The sequence below is a fragment of the Pocillopora verrucosa genome, chromosome 3 (assembly GCF_036669915.1).
Source record: "Pocillopora verrucosa isolate sample1 chromosome 3, ASM3666991v2, whole genome shotgun sequence".
Classification (NCBI taxonomy): domain Eukaryota; kingdom Metazoa; phylum Cnidaria; class Anthozoa; order Scleractinia; family Pocilloporidae; genus Pocillopora; species Pocillopora verrucosa.
In genome coordinates this window covers 1,424,711-1,451,716 of record NC_089314.1, presented here as the reverse complement: position 1 = coordinate 1,451,716, position 27,006 = coordinate 1,424,711, and the positions used below count along the sequence as shown (strand labels likewise).

Sequence of the window (27,006 nt, the reverse complement as noted above, 5' to 3'; positions counted from 1 at the left end):
ACCTAAAATATTTCATACTTAACTATATAGTTGAAGATTGGAATGGATGGCTTAAATTTCTGATAAAGAATTGTCAAGCCGTCAAAAGGTTTTATATATTGCGCTACCAAAGTCCAAAAACGTACATACTTTTTTTTTTTTCCTCAACTTCATTAATGACATCATTCCTCTTAAAATGATGACGCAAGCCTCCATTTGCTTTTTTCTTCTCATAAATCTGATCTCGTTGAGGCCTGAGTGTCTTTAAAATGTTAAAAAGCTAAGGTGAATCGATAAGAGAATTGCTAATATATTACGCTATAGATGTTAGGAGTAGAAGTTGTTTAAAAGCAAAACTTCATAAAAAGGTTTTTATAACGAGCACATAAAGAGCGTAAGACAATGATTCAAGGGGCAGGCTACCCTCCAAGCTCCTGAGGTGACGTTTCTCTTTAAAATAAACGCCAAGACGTTCAGGAGGAAGGTTGGAAACGCGATGTAAACTATTTTTCACCCTTTTCGGCCCTACGAGACAAATATCCAAGGATTTTATCGGCCTCTTATGTCTTAGGTTGAATTTCCGGACGTAATTTTTGGCCTTATCATGAATATCACTGGAAGACAATTGGTTTTTACCTTATCGCAGCATAAAAAATATACGATACAGCCTTAAACTTCGTAATTTTTGTTTTGCAAAGATTGTAAACAAAAATGTTCCCAAGCACATCCAGTGCTGGTGGGACAAAAAGTCACTAAAATATCAACCTGAAGAAATGAGAGAACCACTCGAAATGTTGTACCTTGATATCCAGTCAAACAAAAGTTCTGTAGAGAGCATGTCACGGCTAAAAAAATTGATCTTAAATAATCGAGCAAGAAACTCGTGAAGGTTTCAAATAAATTAAGGTCAATTTAACTACAGAATTCTGAGAAATCATAAGTCGACCGGTATTCAGCTCATTCACAGGAAAATGAGGAATTCTTCAATTCTGGGAAAGGAGACATAGATAAATGATGAATAAATAGTAATAAATATTATTAATAAGTATTATTAAAAGTAATGTAGACTGTTGACTAGACATTTAACTATCAAGATTAAAAAAAGCAAATAATTATGAAAAATTTGAAGGAAATTGTATTTGTGTCAGCTTGTAAAACGTCGTTCCGAATCTTTTTTTTTTTTTTTTTTTTTGAGGCTAATATTTTTTTTGTCTTCGTCTGCAAATCTTAATGAATAATTTTGAAAGACACTTTTCCCGAGAGATTTTCTATCTAAAAATAAATTGGAAGTTAAGAACTTAAATCAGGAAAAATGAGTCATTTTATCTTTTGTTGCATTTTTTAGAAGAGCTTACTATGCTGAGATGTGACAGAGTTACTGAAATTCGATTGACTATTATGCTCTTGTCTAAAGTAAAGCCAAGACAAGATTAAATATCATTAATAACATAAAAGATCTGTCGGATCACAGAGGATAGATCTCTCTATAGCTGAATTTCTGCACAAAAAATTATTTGTCTTTTTTTACTATCCATGGTCAAATTACATCATAACAATCAGAAAAAATAGTCTTATTCGAGCTTTTGCAGACCGATGCGGTCGGAAAGGAAGAAATAACATTTTGACCTCAGTAGACCCAATAGTTAAGAGGAGTCTGCAATTAGCAAGCCACGAACTTTACTTTAGTGAAATGTCACTTCTCCTTTATTCTGGCCACTATTTGTAGTCCAGGTTGTTTTAACCAATTTATCTTTGTTAATCACATCAGCTAAAACATGTAGCAGCTACTTACATTCGAAACTGAATATTTAATGATCGATATAAAAGCTCTATACAGAAACATTTTCCTTTCTCCATAAATTGGTGCGATCTAAAACTCTCGATTTTTACTGAAATCAGTTGAATGAAAGGCTATACAACCGTAATTAAGTTGATAGATCCAAGAGCAAGCAGAGCCTTTGCCTGATGAAGCACTATTCACTGTCCACAATTATGCACACTCCTTTTATGAGCAATACATAGAATTTCCGCAACTTGTCCAGACAAAAAAAAATTAAAAAAGCTCTTATAATTCAATCTATGACAAGAGTTTCTTAGAGTAAGGAGGTTAATTAGACGTGTTACGAAGTAACGACTCAAGCAAACTCTAATACATTAATTAAGTCGAAGCATGTTCCCATGTGCTTTAATTTAGCTCGGTGAATTGAAGGAAACTGTAAAGATTTTCATTATTAGGTTAATTCTAAGCTTCATTCTTTGTTTAAATTGTTCTTACTTTTGAGAGTGAAGGGAGAATAGGCCGGTCATGCATGCTCTTGTTAAAGGAAGGTAAAAAAATCAGAACAAAAAAGCGATCTTGAAAAACGATATTGTTAAGACTCTTGCAAATGAACAGTATGACGAAGATGTCTGAATTTTGAAATTCGGCTTGACTTGACTTGCTCTGGCTTTGGGTTCAACAAGTGGGTTGTAAATTTTGCAAATTTAATATATGCTCGTTTACCAGTCTTAACTGGGGTATGAAGACATTCCCAAAGCAGAAAGACTTATCAGATGTCAAAAAAAAGAAGAATTTTCAAAAAAGTCAAAGGCAGAGACCTGTTTATTCATACGGCATGTTATTCAATCCAATCCAACCTGGTCCAACATAAGGTGAAGCATTTTCAATGTTTGCGTTCTTCTTTTGTCTGAATCTTACACCCAAATAAACGATCTAAATATAGTTGATGATTTTATATTTCTCGATGAATTGTTATGGAATGTTTATATCTAAAGGTAAATTTGTACCAGCAATTTCGCCAAAATATAGATATAAACTGTTGAAATGCTCAATTGAAAGTGTAACCTTCATGTTTAGATCATTATCAGAATTAATTATACTTTTGGAGTTAGAGAAAATTTAATTTAGTTTGTGAAATCTTCCCAATATTTTTCTAAATGAGGATATGCTTGCACGGAAGTCCTCGAGAGGGTTGATTTGTTTAAGTGGAGGGATGTAAAAAAATCCGATGGCCCTCGTTAGGCAGTAAGTGGATATTTGTTTTGAAGAAATGTGGCGCGCTTTAGATCAGAGAGATCTTCCCAAATGCTACTTAATTATACTAGCTCGGTGGCAGTTGGGATATTTCAATGATTTCTTTGTCAAATTTAAATAAATTGCAATATTTCTACAATTAAGGCATGTCTATCTCTGACGGTTTGTTAAATGTCTACTCCAGGAAAAATAGATATAGTGTTAAGTAATTAAATTAAATTTAGTGATTAAATTATTAGTTTCAGTAAATCCGAACAATTTAAAGCAATTTGGTATAATCCACCAAAGAAACACAAACATATGTAAACTAATGTCATACCCTTTGGTCATGTTTCCTTCCATGATGATATTCATCCTCGCTAGCTTAAAGAGCTACAGAGATTTTTGTGTAAATTATTTTACGCGGCAAAAAGTGGCAAAGCCCCTTTTCAGTATTGATGTCGGTGATGCGTTTAAGTTTGTCGCTTGCTAAGTAAAATATTATTGACGCCGATTAAAACCTACTTAAGAAAAAAGAGTCAACTAAAAATAACACTGAGGAGCAGGATTGGTGGCGATTAATTCGGTATTGCTGCACAAATTTGTAAGAGTCCCTCAATATCATCAAAGTTTCTGATTGGCCGATAGAGACTATATATATCGTGTTTATAAATCGAGTATCAAACCTGGCCATCTCCAGAAGACCTGAGGTGTGTAACGAGACAATTTTACGGACAACAGAAGATGAATTCTTTCCTCCTCGCCTTGACGGTAAGCAAAAAAGTTCATTACGTTCTTGTCGATTGTTTGTATGAAAGCTTCAACTGCACTCTTCTACTTTAGTATCAATCTATTTTTTGACACAAACTACATGGCTATGCACAATTGCTATCGGTAGTTTGTGCTACATATTACCTATTCCACTTTAGATGAAAGCAGTTGTTTTCTTTTTTCAGTTTTGCGACTGTAGAGAATAGAGTTTTCTGATAACAGATTTTTCCATACGAGACTCGTTTGAGTCCAGCCAGTCTCGTAACTCTTGAACTCAGTTCTTTGATCACTTATTTGCCAAACACGTACTTCCTTCAAAGCCGCTACAATCCAAATAACAATATAATTATAGATAATGCATTTTTTTTTCAGTCTCGCCTAACTTAAATCACTCATCATTTTTCTTTTCTATCACAATATTTGAAATCTATCAATTTGTCATCGAGGCAATAAACAGCCCCTTTTCTTGTACAACTTTTCCCACGCATGCAGCGCGCGGAAACTTCATTCGCTCATGATCTGCTCACTTGTATTTTTTCAAGTGTAAAACAAAAAAAGTAAACTTGATTAAATGGTAACAACAATAATTTATCTGCCCAAAACTATCGAGGAATTTTCATTTACCAGAAGTTTTAATGCTCGTTTTTATATTACAACTGGGCAAGTTTTGTAAACTTTCTCTTCCTACCTTATGAATTTTGGCATGCCCATATCGTTATATGTATATCGCCATAAGGACTTCTGCTTTAATGGCTAAGCATTTTAGGTAGTTATTTATATTTTCTGGCAAAAAATTCAAATACAAAATTATAAAATGTAGTTTGGAAGAATGGTTTAAAGTAACGATTCTTGACTCTGACCTAAGTAATGCATTATATAGTAGATGTAACAGCACAACTTTTCCTTCCAGACACCATGTAGACTTCATTCCATAACTGTCAGCAATTCTAATGAAAACTTTCAAATTTTGGTAGGCGGTGATAACATTCACATGTACCGTAGAATCCGCACCACATCCTAATTTGGTGGATACGGATAATGATCATTTCCTTAAACACCAAGAACAAGGTATGAAATCACAAATGGAATTGAACCAATATAAAAACACGAGTTGCCTTGAGGTTACGTGTTTATTCTGTGTGTTAGATCATTGGACCCTTTTAAACCCAGAATCTGGTCAGTTTATCTCCCCTCAAATTTCTACAAAGTATTTGGGAGAGTTTTATTTCAAATCAAGATAACCCAGTCTTATGCAAAGTAACTTTACCCATACCTTTTGACTGCCTGTTGGTTTATGTTTGAAATTGATACTAAAGGTCGCATATGAATCATGTCTGAGTGTTATGGTAATTTGGCAGTCACAACACGCAGTTTTCAGCAAAACATTTTTTTGTTTTTTTTTGTTTTCTGGTTTTTGTTTTCAAGTTGTTATCAAAATGACACACAGGTAATGGCAAAACAAGGCAGCGTGAGTTTGTGATCCTTTCAAGTTTCTTCTTCCCAAATTATCCTTCTTTCTTCATTTTACAATTTTTTCTGGTACAATTATTCGTCAAACTCGTTTTCCAGCTCCAGTAGCTCCCACAGGCTTGAAATGTTACATTTGCTCCGAGAATTGTTCCACAACTCAGACTCCAGGTAGTGGCTGCAGACCCGGCCGTAGCTGTTACTCCGTACATGCTTTTGATACCGCCCTGAACAAGTCTGTGACAAGAAAAGGATGTATTCCTGAATTCTTCTGCACTCAGAACCGAGCATGCGTGTTTTTGAACCAATCTCGATCTGGTGCATTGAGATCGTGTTCCATCAGTTGCTGTAGTACTCCGTTATGTAATGGTCCACCTCTTCCGACGACTCAACCCATAACGACCACAGCACCACCAACCACGACCACTGCACCTCCGACGACACTCCCGACGACAGTTCCGACAACTGTGCCGACCACAGCACCAACTACAGCCCCAATTGTACCCGGTAATTATGAAACTAATCACCGGTTGAAAATTTTGTTTGCTGTAAATTATAAGATATCGGATGAGCATTTCTTGGCAGTTACATTGGCTTGTATTACAGTAACACTCCAAGTCGGAAAGGTTAAATGTTGATGCCCAAACCTTTTTTGTAGGTCGTATGGATTTCCGAATATTCCTTCACAATTCGTCCATTTTGGGACTATTCAGTTAAAATTCAATATCGCAAATCAATTAATCAAAAGAGGAGGATCACGGATCAGTTATAAAAGAGGCATTAAAACAACCCTTTATAGAAACATTGCCGAAAATTCGAAATTATGAATACAACATAAAATTCCTTAACTATCAAACACGCCACACAAATCTAAATGATTCTCTAGCCATCGAACTGAGTGCATGATAAACGAACTTTTGTTTTGATATTGTTTTTCTTTTATTGCACGACAATATTTTTAAGACATTGGAGATTATTTATTTCTGTTTTTCAGGGGTATGCGGAGGTCCACTTGCTCCTCCATCTGGATACTTTTCCTCTCCATTTTACCCACGCAGTTACCCCAACAATGCTAATTGCGTTTGGACGATTATGGTTCCACGCGGGTCTGTTTTAAAGATAGATTTTCTCGCCTTTGACACCGAAGAATGGTAAATGAATAGATTTTCCTTGTTTTATTGCTTGAAACTCAATATATTTAGCCCTCTTCCATTTTCGTTGAAATGGTTTCGGTGACCTTCTTGGCATATCCTAAATTCTCTAACAGACTAGCCTAGGCGTAAATGGATAAGCATAGAATTAGCGTAAAGAAATACAAGGGGAAACAATCGTCGCCAAAAAAGGTTTAACTGTGGGGACTTCAGAACATTGAAATTAACTGTCGATGAGAGGGGGGGGGGGTGGGGGAAAGAAAATTACAGTGCCTTGTTTCTTCATCAAAATAAATTTTGTTGTGACGCAACCCAAATCCTCTGACACCACGACCGCCCGGGTGATGAATAATGACCGGTACCTAAATGGAATGAGATAACTGAAGGACTTGGGTGCTCTAAAACTTTTTTTATTTCATGTTATCTAATAGAGCCATTCAAAGACTGTGGCATCATCTTCACAGTATAGTCTATTTTTTTCTACAGCTTTGATTCCCTTCATATATATGTGGGTAGAAGGTTGGTTCATCGTCTTTCCGGGGACGACGCTGACGATGATGATGATGATGATAGATTTGAGAAATGTGAGAAGGATGATAAAGATGACGGTGATGACGGAGAAGGTATATTTGGCTGGTACTTCAACCGAGATGAGGAGCTTGAAGATGAATCTGTCACTATTCAGGGAACAGGAGAGATGATAAGACTCGTTTTTATGTCAGATTACAGCATTACCAAGAGAGGATTCTATGCTAAATACAGTGTAATGAAAGGTAATTTCATGTGGCGTAAATAAAGATTAAGCCTTCTAGATAAATGGTTAGAGTCTGAGTAGCACTTCGAGAGGTATTTGAGGAACTTGCGTTGAATTTTGGGACACCATCACAGATCAAACAGTTTTTGAAGCAATCCTCAATGAACCGTAATTCATCAGCACCCACCGAGGGTTTGGATACGATATTGCTAGGTTCATTAGGTTTCGAGATTTTTACTTAAGCGAAGATTTCACATTAAACAGGTAGGAAAAAATGTTTTATTGTGTTTAGGAAAGTAAATATAGACTGCATATTGTTAGGATTATGATCTTTTAGGTTTAACGGAGATTTGATTGAAAGACCATATGCATTGTTTGATCCCTGGTCCTTAACTTCTGAGGATGGATACGCTGTTGGAATGAGACTTGAACATGTCCACATGTTTCGAAATATTGACACATGCCATCGACTGAAACACTAGCACTAACATCATATCTTTGTGAATTACAAAATGAATTTCAAATTAAACCAATGTTGAAAATTATAACCAGTTATCACTATCACCGTGGCCACTTATCGCTGATCATTTAGAAAAAATTCAACATTTTGTTTTTCCTTCGCATTAGCGATTTGTGGAGGCCCATTGGCGTTGCCATCCGGAACCTTCAGATCCCCTGGCTACCCCGGCAAGTATCCGGACGACGTTAAATGCATCTGGACAATTAGAGTTCCACCAGGATCTACACTGGAATTAGATTTTCGATTCTTCAAAACTGAAAAATGGTAAACATTAGTGCTCTAACCTTGTTAGAGTGCCTTCCCCCACTTGAATGTCGTGAGACCAAAAAACAAAAAGAGGAAAATATAAAAAAAAAATAAGAGCGGTAAACGCGCATGAAAAAGACATGTTTGGCTTTAGAGATGCATTAGAGAGAGTAACGTTAATTTTCTGAATGAATCATTAGGCGAAGTTCATTATAATCGTTCTCTCTTGGATTGTTTGGGCTGTCAATTGGATTCTAGGACTGTTAGCGACAATCGGTTGAGTTTCATTCAGAGCCGAACAAAAGTTTTTTTGTTGTTTTTTTGTTTCACAGCGATGATTACCTCAAAATTTTGCAAGGGGGCCGCAAAATACGAAAACTAAGTGGTGTTTACAGATACAGCTTGTTTGGATGGGGGAATAATGATGACGACGATTGTGACGATGATGACAAGGATGGCGAAGATGGCGAAGAAGGTGAAGATGATGAATATGTTGGTGAAGATCGTTCCAAAAGGTTCATCTTCCCAGTACAGAGGTTTCCCTCTCCAGTAGGGAATCGTCTTGGTTTTCCAACGAGAGGCCGCATTGGCGCCCCATATGTTACACGAGTCCTTATTCCAGGAACGGGAGAGCTGATATCGATTGTCTTCAAATCCGATGACGACGATGTCACTGAAAAGGGTTTTGAAGCAATGTACCGTGTTAGACCAGGTGTGTTAATGTACACTGAAAGTTTCCTATCTTTTTATGCTTGGAATTGACTCTGTTTGTAACCATGGCACTTTCTACATTGCTGATCAAGGACACTCGTCATTAAGTTCTCTATAGCACTATAGTAGAGTATGGGAGAGGAAAATTACAACGTCGATTCATATAAAAGGACTAAGATGTTATCTTTAACATTTCGTTCGAAATGCAAAGAAACACAACTATGTTTTCTTCTTTTAAGGTTTTACCATTGTTCGTACCCCTGCGATGCGTCGCCTTCTTCTGTATTTCTTTCCCTCAATGTCACTTCACCAAACATAAGAATTTCGTCCAGTTTAGATGAATGTTTAAATTCAGTCTTTCGTATAATAGACTCTCTTTCCCCTTTTACTTCTTGATCCTTCAATATTTATCTGCATTGGTAAGAAAAACACGAGCTGAAATAAATATACATTCAATTGAAGATATAAGACAAAAAAAATTAATGTCTTTCATCGAACATTTTATTATTTTCATCTCAAAATTCACTTACAAATCATAATTTTAAACGAATTACCGATTCGTCGAATATCAAAGTTTTTATTCATCCTTTCAAAAACAAGCAACTGAAGAAAAAAATTCAATTGAAGCTTCAAGTTCTATATTCTTGCTTTTGAATTGTAATTTGCAGTTATTAAATGTCATCTGTTCTCTATCTATTGCAGGGGTAGCTTTTCACGGTTGACCAGAAGACACGAAGGAAACAGAATTTGAAAGATGTTTTATCTGATCACAATTTTGGAATTACATCTCATCCTCTAATATTTTAGTAAAATTTTCTTCGTATTTTTGTTCAAAGTACTAGATCTGGTGTTGTAACTTGCTGTGGAAAGCCCATATCAAGATTGAGATCTCTTCACGTACATATAATTACTGTGGATCTTCTTAACAGTGGATCGAGTTCTATGTGTTTCTTGCCAATTAACAATTGTACAACTATACAGTTTGTCACTTTTAGAACTTTGACAACGTCACCTGGCGTGAAAATGATGCAGTTTGGGGCGAAGCTGTATAAGAACATATATATTTCTTTAATGCAGGGGATTTCATTCTAGCAAAATTTTGGATTTCAACAATTAAACTTTACAAAAAAAAAGTCAGTTTTGTATTTTTACTCACAGATTATAGTGTATCAGTATCCCCATTCAATACTAAACAATATAGAAATATCACCATCAGCCGTTATTCTCAATAGTGGTGATTAATCACCTCAGACAGACAACACAGATTCAATTTTAAATCAAATCCCAACACGTATTGTATGTTTAAAAAGCCAAAAGGAGTTAGAAATTCTTATAAGAATATTTTATTTTCAGTCGGTATTTTGTTGACGCATAAAAGTATTTACTTAATCAATGATATTTTACTTAAGGGTAGCGTCAGTGAACGACTTACATCTAATTGGAGTTGTCTTAGCTAAACCGCAACAATTCACGTGACTCTTCTCCCGGTCAATATTATATAAAGAGATCATGCAATCACTGTTAGTACGAAGAATTTTATTTGCTGACGGAGCCGGAACATGCTGTTAATTTGAGGAAACAGAAAGTTTGGGAAGAGACGTAAAAACCAAATTGATATGGAGAAAATCCTGCTTGTCCTGGTAAGGTTCTCATCGCTTGGGACACGTTATTTTCTGTGTATCATTGAGCCTATCAGCTCGTACAATAATCATTCGTACCTGGGTAAAACAGTTTTGAACTTAGGCATAATTGCCTTTGAGAAAGGAAATGGCGCCATTCAATATATTCAGTATAAAAAATCATACCCCCAACCAGGTCCCGCATTACACATAGATGAAACAAGGGTGTAAGGTACTAAAGAAACTGTGGGACTAGGTCTGAGAGTACTGTAAGTCAATTTGGTTTTGTCAGCTGAGTTGATGATGTAAAATGGCCACCGTAAAGAAAGCAGCTGACGTTTCGAGCTTTACTCCTTCGTCAGAGCAAATGAATTTCAAATGAAATCTCTCTGAAAAAGGAATAGATTTCAAAACAAATACTTTAGAATCTGCTTGCGGTGGCCAATTTGCATCATCACCTCAGCTGAAAAAAATTATTTAGCCATCACTGATACAGCGACGTATGATTGAGTATTTTCATTACCGAGACTAATGCTGCTGGATCTATCAGTTTGAGGGAAACTGGAATCATTTGCGCCCACTAAGCGGCTTGAAAATGAAATTTTATGGATAGCCCATCTAGAAAATGAAGGGGAAAAAAGCTATCCATATTACTTCTTTTAACTGGTTCAAAAACAGTCCCTCGTTTAAAACACATTTATGTTTCACGATGCCTATATAAGTTGTTTATCCAATGGTATTGCACTTAACGATTAAACTCCCTTTTCCTTATATTGAATGTCAATATACCTATTCCCTCCACCGACAAAACTTTTTTGACCACTTTGACTAAATGCGCTCATCTAAAGTTACATAAATAGAGTTAGTCAAAAATCATTTGATGATTCTATGGAAATTTCAAAACTCCGGCGGACGACACAAAGAAAAGTGGAGCATAGAAAGCCATTATTCTGCTCTATAGCAGAGATCAGCACAAGTCATTGTGATGAATTAACTGTGTGCCAATGTAGTTGTAAGACTATGGATAGTTTTGTGCGCACATTTGTATCCACATGTCTAGCGGCCAAGTACAGTGAAGCTGACAGAAGATTTTTAAATTAAACGCGTGTAGCTCGGTCGCAACATCAATATCCCCATATGCATGCCCATCATGATCACGATGAAAATTCAATTTTGTAGCAATTTTGTAGCACTGTAGTCGAAGCTACTCTCAGTTTGCACATCAATGAAACATTAACTCAAATCTTAAGCTTTGGACTTCTTAACGATGTAAACGACACTGGTTATGTTGTTCATGTGATTTCAGTCTTCTTATATTTTCTTCTCACAGGAGTTGGAAATAAAAAACCAAAACTTTCTACATAAATGCTTAAGCTTTTACTTTGACTATGTAATGTTGGATTGGATGAGATTCACTCGGTTCCGGTCGCGATTTTATGTAAATCGTTTTTGACTACACCGATTAAGAAACTGATGCATTATGGCACGACGTTAAGAAACGCAAAAGGACAATAACTGTGAAAATTTTTTGGCTAAATAAAAAGCTCAAAACAAAACATGACGGCTCCATAGGGAGAAACGGTTACTAAGTAGCATGAGCGGTCACCAAACAGATTCTCTCTTAGAGATTTTATGTTGTGTTAAGTTTGATGCAAGAAATGAGATGTAAAGAGGTAGTTTGAACCGGGGAATTACTTTTGATCTTGTGGTCTGATCGCCTAGGTGAGAGTAGTCTTGTGAAGAACTGATGTCGGTAGTAGTGACTGACGCATTGAGTTCGACAACATTTAGCGCAAGTTATCACCAGAGACGAGGGCTCTCGTGAGCCACTTAAATTCTTTGTTCTTCTATTTTTTTTTCTTATTCCACTGAAGTGTTTATCATATTGCTAGTTTAATAATAACTTGAGATGATACGTTCTGGTAGATGCTGATGCCATCATATTCAGCGGAAGGTGACTCAGTGCACGCTTCCATTCATAACTGGACAACTGATCTCGAGGACCTGGAGCTGAAAACCTTGCTACAAATTCAAGAACAAGGTAGTAAGTACGACAGATTCATGTATTCTTGGGCATCAAGTTTAAGTGTATTTCTGATCGTGTTGATCGATTAAGAGGCTAATTTGCTCCTTCCCAGCTCTTTTGAAACACAAATAATTCTGCATTGAACATACTTAACCATCCATTAAAAAAAAACAGTGATGATTACATAAAAACGTATGTTTCTTTTGATCCTTAACTCAAAAGATCCAACAGAAAAAGAAGAAAATTTATCCCAGCCACAAGTAAAGCAAACATAGCATTCTCACCCTCAATTTGGCACAATATTTTTTTGGACCTGTTTGTTGTCGTTGTTGTACAAGGGAAGACAGGCAGTAAATGTTAGTCTGTTGTCGTGTCTTGTTCGAGTAAGCCTGCTCTTTCTCTCTTTAACTCAAATCCAACACCTCTTTCAGCTCCTATGCGTCTTAGATGTCACGTTTGTTTAGAACCCGTTTCATTGGAGAATTGCACAACTGCAGAAACACTGCGACTTTGCGAAAGAGGCTTTCGCTGCTACAACCTACAGGCATTTGACACTGCTCGGAACGCCCACATCTTTGCTAAAGGATGTCTTCAAAGTATTCTTTGCGCTCAAAATCGTGGATGTGATTTCCTTAACTTATCTCGTAATGGTTCCATTGGGTTCTGTTCGTTGGAATGTTGTCATACACAAGAGTGCAATGCTCAACCGAGGGTTTCATCTACAGCTCCACCACCACCGATGATCACAGAACGACCTTCAACTGCAGGGTCAGTTCCTGTGACTCCATCAGGTAAATTCGTCAAGTGCAAGCAGCAGTTTCATCTGCTGTATATTGTAAATGAAGAATAATGGAAGCATCTCATGCATGCAAACAGCATCAAACAAGAGAGAAGATTAAGTGAAAGGTTTTGGTAAAATTTGAAACGACACCATCAATTGGGTCAGTATTCAAATCTTTCAGTTCTGCCCTTGATATTATCATGGTTAAATTCTGAAAATAGTTGAATTTTAAAAAGCGCAGGCTTTCAATTCTTACGTTTTAACCTGTCAAATATCATTGCATAACATGTTAAAAATTATTAGAATACTGCAAAACCACGTTATATTTTTACTTAATTGTCACGATATAATACTCTAAGAGTTCATAGACAGACAGAAAAATGAAAAGTGATATGAGATTTCACGTTTTTCCTATTTCGACGATCGTTTGTTTCTCCTTTAGTCATCTCAGCTTCGGTTTTCGCTTGTTTACCATTCATTCGCTGTTTCTTCAAAAATTGATAGCCTGAATTCACACGTTTCAATGAACAGGCAAATGCGGTGGTTCGCTATCTGCTTCATCTGGGAACTTTGCATCTCCAAATTATCCCAGTAAGTACCCCGACAATGCTGACTGCATCTGGATCATTCCTGTACCAAAAGGATCAACGTTAAAGATACAATTCGTTTACTTTCATATGGAGCGAAGGTTAGTCATAATTTATTTTCTGAAATAAATAGTGGAGGGGGACTCCGACAAGGAAAAATGGCGAAGCAACGTTTTCGAATGACCATAATTGACCTTAGCTTCCGCGTTGGCACTTTTAATAATAAACGTATTTCTTGAGATTAATTAAGAGGAGATCTTGAGAAAAATGTTATTTCTAAACTGTTTTTTCTTTGTAACATTTACCTTTTTTAAAACACTTTCACCGAAACGTGTCAAAAATACCGTTCCTAACTGTGATTTAACGCGAGTTATAAGCATTGCTTTTATTATTTTGCCAATCTTTTTTTAGATATGATTATGTAAAAATCTCTATGGGCCGACGACTGCTTCGCCGTTTGACTGGAAGTCCTCGAAAAAGGGATAAGGTGATTTCCATAAAAGGAACTAGCGAGGTGGTTCGCGTTGCTTTCAAATCTGACCGCAGCGTTTCGAAGAGAGGGTTCTTTGCCAAATACAATGTGATGAAAGGTGACTCACTCTAAAAATTCTATATCAAAATCAATCTGTTAAATGGGGCACCTTGACGTTATAAGAACCAATAATTATCTTAACCTCTGAGTTAACAACAGCGCCCTAAATGTCCCCTTATTTTCTCCTACATCACAGTATCGTGTTTTGAAAAGTAAATTTTTTATCTCTAATCACCTATTGTGCGAGAAGCTTTGCAGAGGTTTTATTTATTCTTCTACATCCATCCAACCTTGTCCAGTAGATTAATACTGTTCATGATAATGATAGTTATGTCATTAGTAGGAACCGAACCTGGGAATAAGTTCAACCGTCCTCTGGTATTCCATTTCATCAAAGCAAGTCATATAAGCCCTCTCGATTGATAATGGTAATAGGACTTATTGGAGTCGAATTTGGTCTGTAATCTTACGAGTGATTGGCAAAGTCGGACGACCGCGAAGCCGGAATCCGGTTTCTTAATCACGACTATGATTACAGACAGAATTGGACGACAGGAAGTCTTGTTACCAATTAATCAAAACTATGACAAAATTTGAGAAAGAAACTAGACGTAGGCTATACATTTTCACAAAAAACACAAAGTTAACTCAGTTAAATGCCTTCCGATGAGACAAACCGCACGCACATGACATGACGTGTTAACTGTCTCTTAGCTGTTCTATTACACTGTTCAATTACAAGTATGACGCGTGTACTATTCTATTAGTGCTCAAATCGGGCTGGTGATAACCAATCACGTTCGAGAATTTTGTTATAGTTTTGATTAACGTTTAAATTTACATTCATTTCAGCACGCAGCTGTGGACGAACTTTACCTGGTTCCTCTGGTAGCTTCAAATCTCCAAATTACCCTGCAAACTATCCAAACGACATCCACTGCAAATGGACCATACATGTCCCGCGTGGAGCACTGCTTAGACTGAATTTTCGAACCTTCGAAACTGAACGCTGGTAAGTAATAAGAAATAATGGATACCGATTGAGGGCATGTTTTAAGTCACTCATCTTAACGTTTGTGTTTGATTTCTTTTCAGTAATGATTACGTTAAGATATACCGAGGTCGTCGCTTGATTCGTCGACTGACAGGTCGATATGATCGCAACGGCAGGTACAGAGGCGGAGATGATACAAGATCTGTGTTTCAGTATGATGATGATTGTGGCGATGATGATGACGATGACGACGACGACGACGACGACGACGACGACGACAACGACGACGACAATCATGATGATGACGACGACGACGATGATGATGATGATGACGACGACGACGACGATGATGATGAACGCGACAAGGATGATGATATTGACGACTATAATGATGTTATAGATGACGATGATAGTAATATCCTACCCGAAAATCCTGATGATACTGTTAGCTTTTCAAAGAGGAAGTATAGTAAATATAACCGTGTCCAACGAGCAAAGAATCGCTATAGGTCCAGGATAAGAAATCGCAAAGGATCCCGAATGAGAGGCCATCAACGCTTCTTGTATATAACTCGGATTCGGGGAACGGGCGAGAAGATATCGATTATATTTAAAGCAGATCGCCGAAATACCGGAAAGGGCTTTTATACAACGTATTATGTTTCAAAAGGTAGTGAAAAATAAGTAATTTAATTACTCAACTCCAATGAATTTTTGAATACATTCTATCAAAATACACCATACAGGAATCTTTATCAATAATATAGAGCAGGAAAGCTGCTGACCTATTGTTATTTAATATTACCTAAAATCAATAATCTTTTTCACATGTTTATCATTGAGGTTAATAATACATATTTGCAATGATAATAAGCCGGAGTGGAGTCCAGTTAATAATAGTAATTGAACTGAGTGGAGTGCAATTTGGGCTGAAATCACAAGTATGATTTCAGGTCAAAAGTGCACGACACTAGGTTCAATTATCCCTTTATTACATCCATTTTGAAATCGCCCAAATACAGGAATTGGTCAGTTCAAATATTTTATTGATGTAGTACTGAGCCGGTCTGAAATTAAATTCATCCATTTTTTGGGAGAAAGAGTAAATTTTTGGAAAAAAAATTTGCAAAATTTGGCACATGATGCTCTTTGTCTTTTATTTTCCTGCAATTTGATCGGTTACTTTAAATAAGCCTTGAAATCTGATTGGTTGTTTTGTTTTTAGAGTAGCCTCCTCATTGACTGGGAAGAAGGTGCGATTTAAAGCAAAAAATGGTGCGATTCGTGAATAAATCGCATCAATTAGAGCCAATTAGATTACAGGGACCACCAGTGTTTTCAAAATGGGTGTAATGAGGCCTGTAATCATAGGAGTGATAGGAGAAATCGAACGAACGCGAAGCACGGAATCCGATTTTTTAATCACTAGTATGATTACAGACAAAACCAACCACGTTCGAAAATTTTGTTACGGCTCTGATTAAAATTGAAATACTGATGAAATCATTTTCTTCAAATTTCTCACAGTTCATTCAGGCCGTTGAGTGGTCGAGTCCTCGGAAAAGTGAATCCTCTGGAGGTTTGCGGATGGTGTTGTCAGTATCAAGCTGATTTTCGTTTACTTTAGGTTTCCATCTAATTTACTGTATGATTTCATTTTAGCTTCAAAAAAACAAAAAAAAGAAAATAAATATTTCTAGTCCTTTATGAGAATTTCTTCAAGGTATCGTGAAACTGATCCGAATGTTTTCTACTTACTGGCCAGTAATTGGCCATGGATAAAAATGTGTTCCAGAATGCAATTCGCCTTTTCTACAAATTTTCAATTTTCTCCTCTCTTCCTTTGGCCTATTTTTCCTTAATTATCCTTCGGTTTCAGGCCATGAAAACGATAAATTACTCTTATAATCAACTGATTAGAGTTAAAATTAATTGATCAACATTACATATGATATGGTATTCATTAGTAAAATGCGAAACACCTTTAAGAGACCTAGTCAATTACCTAGGATGAAAAATAACTCTGGAAAAGTTCTACAAATGTCTTATTTAACAAATTGTGATTTTCATATAAACACAAACAACTAGCTTAAAAGCTCATCGTTTCATATAGTACCGGTCTACTCAATGCTGTTATGAGTAATCGATGTCTTTCGATAAGTTTGGTTCAAACAGAATTTTCATTAAAGGGAGGGTGATACTTCCTACCTGTTTTAATACGATTAATTTAACACTTGCACAATTCCTTTTTCCATGTTATTCGTACATTTAACAAATGGACTCCTTGTTGCTGTGCCAAGGATGTACTTGACACATTTTGATGTATTTTGTGATCTATTCCTGAACGGAACCACGACAACATGAATTCCATTTGTTTTATCTTATGACGAAGCAAACAACTGTTAATTGCGATGTCATTTATCTGTTTGTCCTCCAAAACAACATTAGTATAAACCAATCAAAATGTGTGCGTCAATTCAGCTGCTTACATAGATGTCTTTTGTTATGTTTATTTTCCGATAAACCCACGAATTTACTTTCATCTATTATTAGTTCGTTCGCATTGGCTAAATGAAGAGAAGAGAAGGTAAACATTTAGTAACCGGATTACAAAGTTTACACTGGAGAAAACCGAATAATTGAGAGAGAGCTCATAGTCATATGAACGTTGTCTTGGCCTCCCTGGATTGTTTCTTCGTTTTGAACTGCTTTGCAGGATGATCAACTTTACTGAGAAATTGAAGGACGAAGAAGACAACTTAAACGAATACAAGAGAATCATTCTCATTAGTAATGGATCCTTCTCGATTTTTCTTGCAACATTCATCTGTGTCGTAAACGCTGTTATCATCTTTGCAACTGCCAGACATCCTTTGCCTGCAGTTAAAGTAATCGATCAAATCCATAAGGCTTTCTTCTACGCTAACATTATGGATGCTACATTGTTTCTACCATATTTTGGAGTCGCTGAACTTTTACATGGTCTTGGTATTAGCGAGAAGAAAGATCTTTTTCCGAGCTATTTATCTTCAGCGTTCCTCGTTTTCGCGCAATCTAAAGTGCAAGTCACCTTCATCATTTTAATTGAGCGCGGTGCTGCTTTTAATTCTCCCCATTTCCATCGCCGAATAACAAAAAATAATAGAATTTTCATGGTGTTACTGACTGTAGTGTTATTCTCGTTGCTTTTCGTCGGACTATCTTTTGCAGGGATGAAAGAAACCGTCTACTTCAGCATTCATATTCATCTCTTCTTTACCGCGCCGCTTTTGTTTATTCTCGTTACGACTTTCGTCACTTACTGGAAGCTGAAAAATAGAAACCGAATTGTGAGTAGCGAGATTCCTCCGTCTATGGAACAGTTGAAATTCCACAAGAAACGGAGCGTACGCTCCGCCAGAAGATATTTGATCGTCATAGCCTCACTCATGATACCGATGTTTCTATGTATTTTGCCGTGGTATGTTGTCACACTCGTTAAAGTGAACGCCAACCACGTTTATTTAACAAACAATTTAAGGTTTCTCTGGCAAAGATTTTCCATAACGCTATTGTTTCTACCAGATGTTATTGGCCCCATAACTCTCACCCTTCGTTTTAAAACATATTATAACTCAGTTAAAAGCCTTCTACGAAGATAACAATTCATCGCAGTATGAATGATTTTGCTTCTCTTAAATGATCATCAAGAACTTCCACAGAACCACTCGTTTTAATTCTATCATTGCTTCCTTGAAAATTTCCGTTCTTTCTTTCGTGAAAGGATCTCCGCATTCGTGAGAGATTTTCCCCCATTCGGGAGTCTGATTAATAATATTGATAGAGATGCCAACCTTGCCGCATCAGCTTCATTCCTTTGTTAGAGATTGAAAATAAAAAACGATGGCTGTTTTTGTTTTCAAAATATCTAAAATACAGACTTGGTCGGTAGTGATGGCGCCAATTCATTTGAAAGGAGGGAACATGTCTGTTCTCTTTAAGAGCTTTTATTTGATTTATGGATTGACAGTCAGAGAACAAACCAGGGAAAAATTACAATTTAAATATTGAGGGTTAAGACAGATGTTGGGAGATAATTTTTTAACAGGTTAGTGAAAGGGATTGGCCCTTTACAATGATGAAATAATCCATCAAAACATGAAGCTTAATTCCACTTAGAAAAGAAAAACACATCGCTTTTTGTTATCGTTCATAGAGGGTCCTTGACTGGACATTCATTTTTGACTTTTGGAATTGATATCGATCGTTTGTATTTTCAACAAAAGCCACCTTGAAGGGAAAGACGAAGGCATCAGACGCAGTTCTAAAAATTATCATATTGCTTCTGATTTAGTGATAAAACTAAATATATTGGTAAAACAGATAAGAAACATTCAAAGCGAAGCATGGATAACCCATGATTGTTCGTTATTTTTTTTACATCTCTCGCCGTGGGGAGAATCCCTTACATGGAATTTTACATGCTATACGCCACTAACTAGATTTACGGGCAGATGACATTCGAAACAAAATTATTGTGTGACCCCTGCTGGTTGTTAGGAGGGACTATTGTGTTGAGACAAGCGATTAGTTTATAATCTCCTTATGGAGGTCGATAAACCTTAGCCAGTTCATCATTGCACAGGATAAAAATAACCCTTTCCATTGATCTGATTCATTTTATCTCATTTCTTTCATTTTATTTTACTTTTGGTTGCAGATTCAAAATAAATTTGAAAGAAACATTGATGGTGAAAATAGATAACAAACTTCCTAGTGTCCAGAAACAAATTAAACTGCAGACGCGAGGCTCCAGAAGCTGACAATACTTTGTTTACTAAGCTTTTTATTTTTAATTTTAAACAAGTGTGGTTTTTCCCATCTCCTTAATTCTGGCGTACAAATGCTATTCAAACGCCATTGCAGCTACAAAATTTGCATCATGAATCGCCATGATGTTGATGCAATGAATGTGGAGGTTAAAATGGATGGACTTGGGTTGATTTATAGCTCAAATTGTACCTTCTTATAGAAAATAATGAGGGCCAAGGAAAGATGAAACTTTTGGTTGAAATGGAGTTTTATTTGCACAAACGGATTCTGGTCAATTCAAGTCTCCATTAAGGAATTTATTTCTTATGCTTCACAGATTGACGTATTTACTTTTCGTATGTAAACATTTAAAATTCATCCAGAAAAAGGTATAGTGATCTCGACAGTAATTTAATTGATCGAAGTTTCAGGGATACAGACTACTGGATTTTGTGTGTCAAGTAATTTCTCGTTAGATCTACTGTAAGTCTCGCTAACCGAAGAAAAAATTTCAAAGACCTTTGCAATGAGTATTTTATTTAAATAGACATAATATATTCAGATATTCACCAAATACTGCTTTTTGAAACTGTCATAACTTACAGCAGATGCCATTTTGGTAATGAACATCGCCTCCGAACTCTCAAAAAAACATTTAGAGGCTTGAAAAGCACTGAAGGTTTCAGTCAAACAAAATCACTTCGCCATGGGATTCCATGCCACGGTTTTGCTTGTAAATGGAGCGATTTCACTTGTTTTTGCTTCAGTGGCATTGGTGGGAAGTACAATCATGATCATCGCAGTTGTGAGGAATCCTTTAAATGTGATTACAAAACCCCTCCATAGCATCGAAGATACTGGTCTCGTGCTTTCTTTCTTGGTCGGCACAGTTCTTCTTCCGTATTTTGGCGTAACTGAGATTCTTCAAGGCGTAAAAAATAAGTCAGATTCACTTGATTTTCCTAGCGTCGTTTTACTGTTTACGGATTTTTTGATCGCCTCCAAGTTAGCACTCCAATTGGGCATCAACATTGAAAGGCATCTGGCGTACGTACACCCGCAATTTCACCGAGCAAAAGTTACCAATCGAGCAACTGTTTTTACCACTCTTCTGTGTGTTACATTTTTCTTCCTGTTTTCGTGTTTGTCTTTCTCAGGAATAGATGAAAAGATATACTACATCGTCTCTCTCCACTTGTGTTGCACTTGTTCGTGGTTCTTGTTCGTTTTGGTGAGCTGGTTAACCTACCGAAAACTCAAGAACAGGGCAAACAGCATGAGGACAGCACCAGCTGAACCAAACCAGTTGCCCCAAGCACGAGAAAAAGCTGATTTTGAAAGAGCCAGAAACGTATTGGCTGCTAAAAGACATTTACAAAAGCTCGCCAAGAACTATATGCCTCTGGTAATTTCAATTATTCCGTGGTACATAATAAAATGCGTGGCTATCGCTTGCAAAATTTGTTTGGAAAACAAGGCAGGGTTTCTATCGCAGCGTATTACTATACCCCTGGCTTTTGTTACCGATGTTTATTACCCGGTGTGGAGGATTTTCAACGGAAAATACAGCAATACCGTCAGATATATTTTATGTGGTAACTGATCTAATTAATTGGGGGCATGCACGTATGATGATCATTAGTTTCCGATGATCAGTTGTTCTTTGATATTTGTATGAAAAAATTCATGCACATAGGACCTTCCATTAAGAAAGCTAAATAGATGATAACTAAAATAAAATATTTACAGATAAGATTTGCACACAATTTAGTAGAGGTAACAACATGATTGTCCTTGAAAAATGTACTCGTGCTCATTAACACCAAATTGTACGAGAAATCATTCTGTTACTTTTTAATAATTTACGTGAAAAACGATCATACAAAGTCAAGACGGACGAAATTTTGGCAGCGCGCGCTATTTTTAATTTGCACTCGTGTTACATGAAAAATGCACTCGTTTTCAGCCCATCAGACGGGCGTAATTTTTTCCTGTATATTATTGCGCACTTTAACCCTTTAACTCCAAAGATCTCATTAGTAATTCTCCTAACTGTCTACCATATAGCTCTACTGATGTTAGTTTGGAGAATTTGGTATTGGATCAACTGGTAATCCCCTCATTGATATTTTTATTCATTCACATCACTTGTTTGCATGATATTGTATTGATGTTGTTAGAAGAAATTACGTCTTGGTCACTCATGGGAGTTAAAGGGTTAAAGACAGTTAATTATGAGATTTCATTTTCATAATTCAAAACTGTTAGAGACTCATCGCTAGCGATAGACCAGCAAAAGCAAATCTATTTTTTCTTGTGGAATAGCATTTGTTCAATTGTTTCCATTAATGGATTACATTTAATTACACTTTCTTTATTTATATTGCGAGGAAAATTACAAAGAGCTTTAGCTTCCATTATCAAATTTTATATCAGTAATCACTCTTAAATACATCTTAAAAGATATGATGGTTATCACATTTTAACGTCTAAAATTCATAACTGTGAGATTTTTACTTTCTGATGTTGGTCGCTTATTTAGTTCAGTTCAAATTGGCCCAATTTTAAACGTCGGCCTTGACTGTTCTGTTCTCGTTGGACAATTCACTCAGATTAATGTGAGGAAAAATTGAGAGAATTGAAGTTTTACATTTGTATGGAGGAGTTCTTAGCTATGTTTTGAAAGTATTGCATAGTGAACTTGAGCAAAATTAAGTAATTAGTACCTGCTTTGTTGTTTAAGTTGTTTCATTGAATAGTGTACCTGTTTTGTGAATTATTAAACAGGAGAATTCATCTCATTTCTGAATGCATATCGACTGTGTTGCCACATTTTCTGTCCATTCCTGTTAAAATTGAACAACTCACTAAATTATATCTTATATTCTTTCTTCACTTTCGTGTGCAAGGGAAGTCTGCAACGCTTTACCAACAGAAAAAAACATTTTCCTGACGTTGAGGTAAATAATAATTATACCCCCCAAACTTAATAATCTCAAAGTATCCCCACGTTTTGGGTATTCCCGAGTATCCCCGATTTCGTTTTACTGAAAGTGAACTAAACAAGAGACTGGGGTGAGTAACATGGTGTCCAATGTTGTCTCAATGTGAACTACAAAAATTGCTTTCTGAAGTCAGAGAAATTGCTCTTCTATCTAAGTAACACCAGAAATGTCCGTCACTACTGGGTTTGAGAAAAAGAGCGATCATTCAGATGATTTTGGTCAATTGCTTCCATAAAGTCGGACACCGAATCCGCTGAAAAGAGAGATCTTGGTACTGAATAACCAAATTTACCAAAAAGGAAATTTCATAGTTCGGTTCACCATAAGAAAATGATAATTATGAAAATCAATGCAAAAATTGTTCTTATCAGAAGCCTGCGTATGCTTCTACCAATGATTTGAAGCTACATCTACGTTCATTCAAATGATTTATTTTCAAAATTTTGACAGAGAAAATCGATTGTTGTTCAGCAACTGTTCATTTGTCACAAGCTTTTTATACCTTGCCGAAATGATTTTAATAAATTTAAAGTCTTTCACCTACCGAAAGAAAGCTGATAAAACATTTTAAATTCATGTAAGTATACTCTGTCAAAATTATGTAAATGTTATATTTTCCATCTAGAAAAAGACAGATCTCTCAAAAATGGAAAAACGAATTTAAAGTCTCTCGCCATACGTTCCTAAGCAAATATTCTCAGCTCTTTTGAAAATGGACCCTGGATTTGACAAGTGATTGACTTAGCTCCCGATGTAAACAGATCTCCCGCTAAGGAAAAGAAAAGAAATTTTTTTTTGTAGCTTGTTGAGTTAACGTTTGAAAAACTATAGAACTGTTAATAATTAAATTTGCCTGACCAGTTTTTTGGTTAAAGGTCGTATTTGATGGCTTTTCGTCGGAAAAGTTAATTTCCTATGCACTAATTACATTTCATAGACACTCCATTAATAACAACCGGGAAACATTAAAAAATATATTTGCTACTATCCATAATTTCATGCATGTACAGATGTAATATATTCAATAATTTTTCAAACTCGCAGTTCTTACTGTCATGTCCATAAGCAGATGGTTACATACTGTCAATAAAGATCCCTAACACGTAATTACAACATTTGATCATGACGGTTCGATGAAGAGGCTAAAAATATCTCGCTTAGCTGAGAAATGTGGTTCTTGTCCTCAGTTTTACTGACAAATGGCATACTATCGCTAATTTTGGCGTTAGTAACATCGGCAGGATGTTTAATCATGGGTATAGCAATTGTGAGGAATCCGTTGAATGTGACTCGTAAAGCGATCCACTGTATCGAACATGTCGGTTTAGCGCTTTCGCTTTTAGCAGGGATGGTTCTACTACCTTATTTCGGAGTCACTGAGACTCTTCAAGGCGTAAACAACAACGCTGGATCATCCGATTTTCCAAGCTTCATATCGGTGCTAACGGATTTCCTAATCGCTTCAAAGCTTGCTATTTACTTAATTGTCTGCATCGAGAGATGTATTGCGTACAGATGTCCTCATTTTCACCGCGCAAAAGTTACAAAACGCTCAACCTTAGGCGTTTCTATTCTCTCAGTGACCTTCTGTTTCTTCGTCTCCTGTCTATCTTTCACAGGAATCGACGAAAAGAGTTATTACAATGTCTTCATACACTTGTTTTGCTCTTCTTCGTGGGTGGTGTTTCTTTTCGTTACCTGGTTAACATACCGAAAACTCAAGAACAGAACCAGAATTGCGCCGAATGAATCAGTCCAATTACCCCAAATAAGAGAAAAAGCTGAATTTGAAAAAGCCCGCAACGCCTCGATTGCTAAGAAACATGTTCATAAAGCGGCAAAGTTTTACATGCCAGTTTTCTTTACAGTTTTACCTTGGTACGTCGTAAAATGTACCAAAGCTGTGTGCGAGGTTTGTTTGACGACCGAGGCAGGATTTTTCTGGCAAAGATTCAGCATCTCCATTGCTTTTTTAACTGACGCCTATTATCCCCTGACATTTTACCGGGAATACGGTAAAACGGTAAAGTACATTTTCTGCAATCGATGATTTCTGCGACTCGGTAATAATATACGATATTGACAATAACGTAACATGCACAGAGTAGCCAGGTGGTGAGAATAATGTAATATCTTGAATATAAATGCCTTGTATCTTCGTGGAAATCACCCCCTCCTTTGCTAATGGTGTGAACTGGCTGCGTCACTTTCTAAAGAGAACTGCGATGAAAATAAGACAAGCTGCTCCCAGCGGTATGCAGCACGCGTGTCATTAGAACTTCGTAATAGACCCCGCTCACTGAAGAGTCTTTGTGGCTCAGTGGTAGAACGCAAAGCCGAAGGTCTGAGGTTCGATTCCTCATGGGGACTCAGAATTTTCCTTTGTCCCACGCTCGTGACAAGACGAAAAAACATCTTAACTATAGTACAGTTTCAAATCAACAAAAAATGTTCAAGTTTGTTCAGGATTAAATAACTACTTATGGGTTGGTGCATACCGAACTTTTGTTCAATTTTGTTCAGACTTTTGGTTGCCTCTTTGTAATTTTTCAGCATCTTTCATATTTCTTCCTGGAAGCTTAAGTTTGCGTTCGACATTATTCGAAAGTTTCATGAGTTAAATATGGCATATACACATGTTTGAATTACGCCGAAGGTGATTATATGTTTGCGCCATGAATGAAAAGAAAGGCTTATCAATGAGACGGAGACTTTCGGCTCGATCACCTTTCTTGTTCGCAAAACGTCACTGCACTGATGATGAAGCTAACTGTCATCTTCTTACCCAAGGTAGGACGAAAGTTTCCGTCTCAGTAATACATTTTCTGTTTCTTTAGAGTCTTGTCTCGTGTTTTCACGAACTTTACTGAAACACACAGCTATAACACATTTTTGAGTCTGTCACTTACGAAAATACTAGCCACAGTACTTTTTTTTTGGAGAATTCTAACTCGATTGCAATGCTGTGTAGATATATGCATCCACAATAGAGACTGGGCCAATAAATTTTTCCGGCCTCGAATATTCAGCCGAAAAAACAAATTGCCACTAACACCACTATTAAAAGTCACTCAAATTTTGACAATGAATTAATCCGAAAGTTTGCGAAAACAATGTGCAAGTTTTGCTCGTCTCACTGTCATTCCTTCTGTACAATGCTAGCTTCTTTCCAACTAATTATCGAGTAATCTATGTCCAAAAGTTTTTCAAGCTACATTCTAAATTGGCAAGACGTAAAACCTTGTAATATCATTTTAATTAACTCGGCGCGAAAATACGATCGACAACATTGGGTACGTGACAAAACTTCACACACATCCGTATTGTAAACAATATCTATTGCGGTTCAAAATATCTACCAATTCAATCACTCTACTTACTCGACTGGTTTTGCGACACAACTGTCGTTGTATGCTAATTCATCAATTCACTCGATACAATTTCCCATTGCGTATTATGGATCATTTAATCATTTGCAGCTTTGTTTAGAGTTGGACTTGCAAACTTTTTCAAAAAACCCTCTGCTGGATTTCAGTTGAGGTATTTCATTGGCTACCTAATAAAGTTTCTATGTAACACACGTTCTTATTGGCTGGAAAAGCGTGCTTTATCAGATTACGGATGAAAGGAGTACCGGTGTCACGCTATCGACCAATTTGTGCCATGGCCGACCATTTCTCCGGCTTCTCTCTAATTTTTTTTTTTTTTTTGTTTTGACCCAAAGGTCTTGCATGAAACCAAAGAACGAACTTAAAAACGGGCCCTCGGCTGCAATTAATCGGAGCAACCTATAAGTAACATTAAAGATTAATAATAACAATAATAATAATAGTAATAATGGGAATCTAGTAGTGAGTATTCCACGAGGTCTCTAGGAAGTGGTTCTTCTTGTCCAGGTCGAACTGAAATTTGGAATGTTGGTAGGAACCCAGAGAAAAATCGTCGGTGCTAGGACGAGAACCAACAACAAACCTACAAATGACACCAGGTCCGGGAATCAAACCCGGGCTACAGTGGTGGATGACAAAAGCTCCCACCACTGCGCCAGCCTTGCTCCCT

General features: G+C 36.6%; 3 protein-coding genes across 3 annotated transcripts; all 3 read left to right on the top strand.

Annotated features, from left to right (window-relative positions):
• Positions 1-3,696: 3,696 nt before the first annotated feature.
• LOC131770547 (CUB domain-containing protein) lies at positions 3,697-9,683 on the top strand. The gene is made up of 8 exons (XM_066164161.1): positions 3,697-3,763; positions 4,738-4,831; positions 5,333-5,737; positions 6,225-6,381; positions 6,868-7,154; positions 7,763-7,919; positions 8,234-8,613; positions 9,315-9,683. The coding sequence occupies exons 1-8, from the start codon at positions 3,737-3,739 to the stop codon at positions 9,332-9,334; spliced, it is 1,527 nt and encodes a 508-aa protein (XP_066020258.1). The 5' UTR covers positions 3,697-3,736; the 3' UTR covers positions 9,335-9,683.
• Positions 9,684-10,145: 462 nt separating this feature from the next.
• On the top strand, positions 10,146-16,717 carry LOC131770560 (uncharacterized). Its single transcript, XM_066164163.1, has 8 exons — positions 10,146-10,252; positions 12,158-12,275; positions 12,689-13,048; positions 13,570-13,726; positions 14,037-14,215; positions 15,010-15,169; positions 15,253-15,821; positions 16,679-16,717. Exons 1-8 carry the CDS (start codon positions 10,229-10,231, stop codon positions 16,693-16,695), a joined length of 1,584 nt encoding a protein of 527 aa, XP_066020260.1. The 5' UTR covers positions 10,146-10,228; the 3' UTR covers positions 16,696-16,717.
• Positions 16,718-24,071: 7,354 nt separating this feature from the next.
• On the top strand, positions 24,072-25,449 carry LOC136279864 (uncharacterized). Its single transcript, XM_066164254.1, has one exon. It carries the CDS (start codon positions 24,116-24,118, stop codon positions 24,995-24,997), a length of 882 nt encoding a protein of 293 aa, XP_066020351.1. The 5' UTR covers positions 24,072-24,115; the 3' UTR covers positions 24,998-25,449.
• The last annotated feature ends 1,557 nt before the right edge of the window (positions 25,450-27,006 follow it).

Bases quoted from the DNA above. Each gene is read 5' to 3' on its own strand.
- LOC136279864 (XM_066164254.1), top strand. From the start codon at position 24,116: ATGTGGTTCTTGTCCTCAGTTTTACTGACAAATGGCATACTATCGCTA.
- LOC131770560 (XM_066164163.1), top strand. From the start codon at position 10,229: ATGGAGAAAATCCTGCTTGTCCTG. The intron at 13,049-13,569 runs GTAAATTCGTCA...TTCAATGAACAG, and splicing joins AGTTCCTGTGACTCCATCAG to GCAAATGCGGTGGTTCGCTA. The intron at 14,216-15,009 runs GTGACTCACTCT...CATTCATTTCAG, and splicing joins CAAATACAATGTGATGAAAG to CACGCAGCTGTGGACGAACT.
- LOC131770547 (XM_066164161.1), top strand. From the start codon at position 3,737: ATGAATTCTTTCCTCCTCGCCTTGACG. The intron at 7,155-7,762 runs GTAATTTCATGT...CCTTCGCATTAG, and splicing joins TAAATACAGTGTAATGAAAG to CGATTTGTGGAGGCCCATTG. The intron at 8,614-9,314 runs GTGTGTTAATGT...TATCTATTGCAG, and splicing joins AATGTACCGTGTTAGACCAG to GGGTAGCTTTTCACGGTTGA.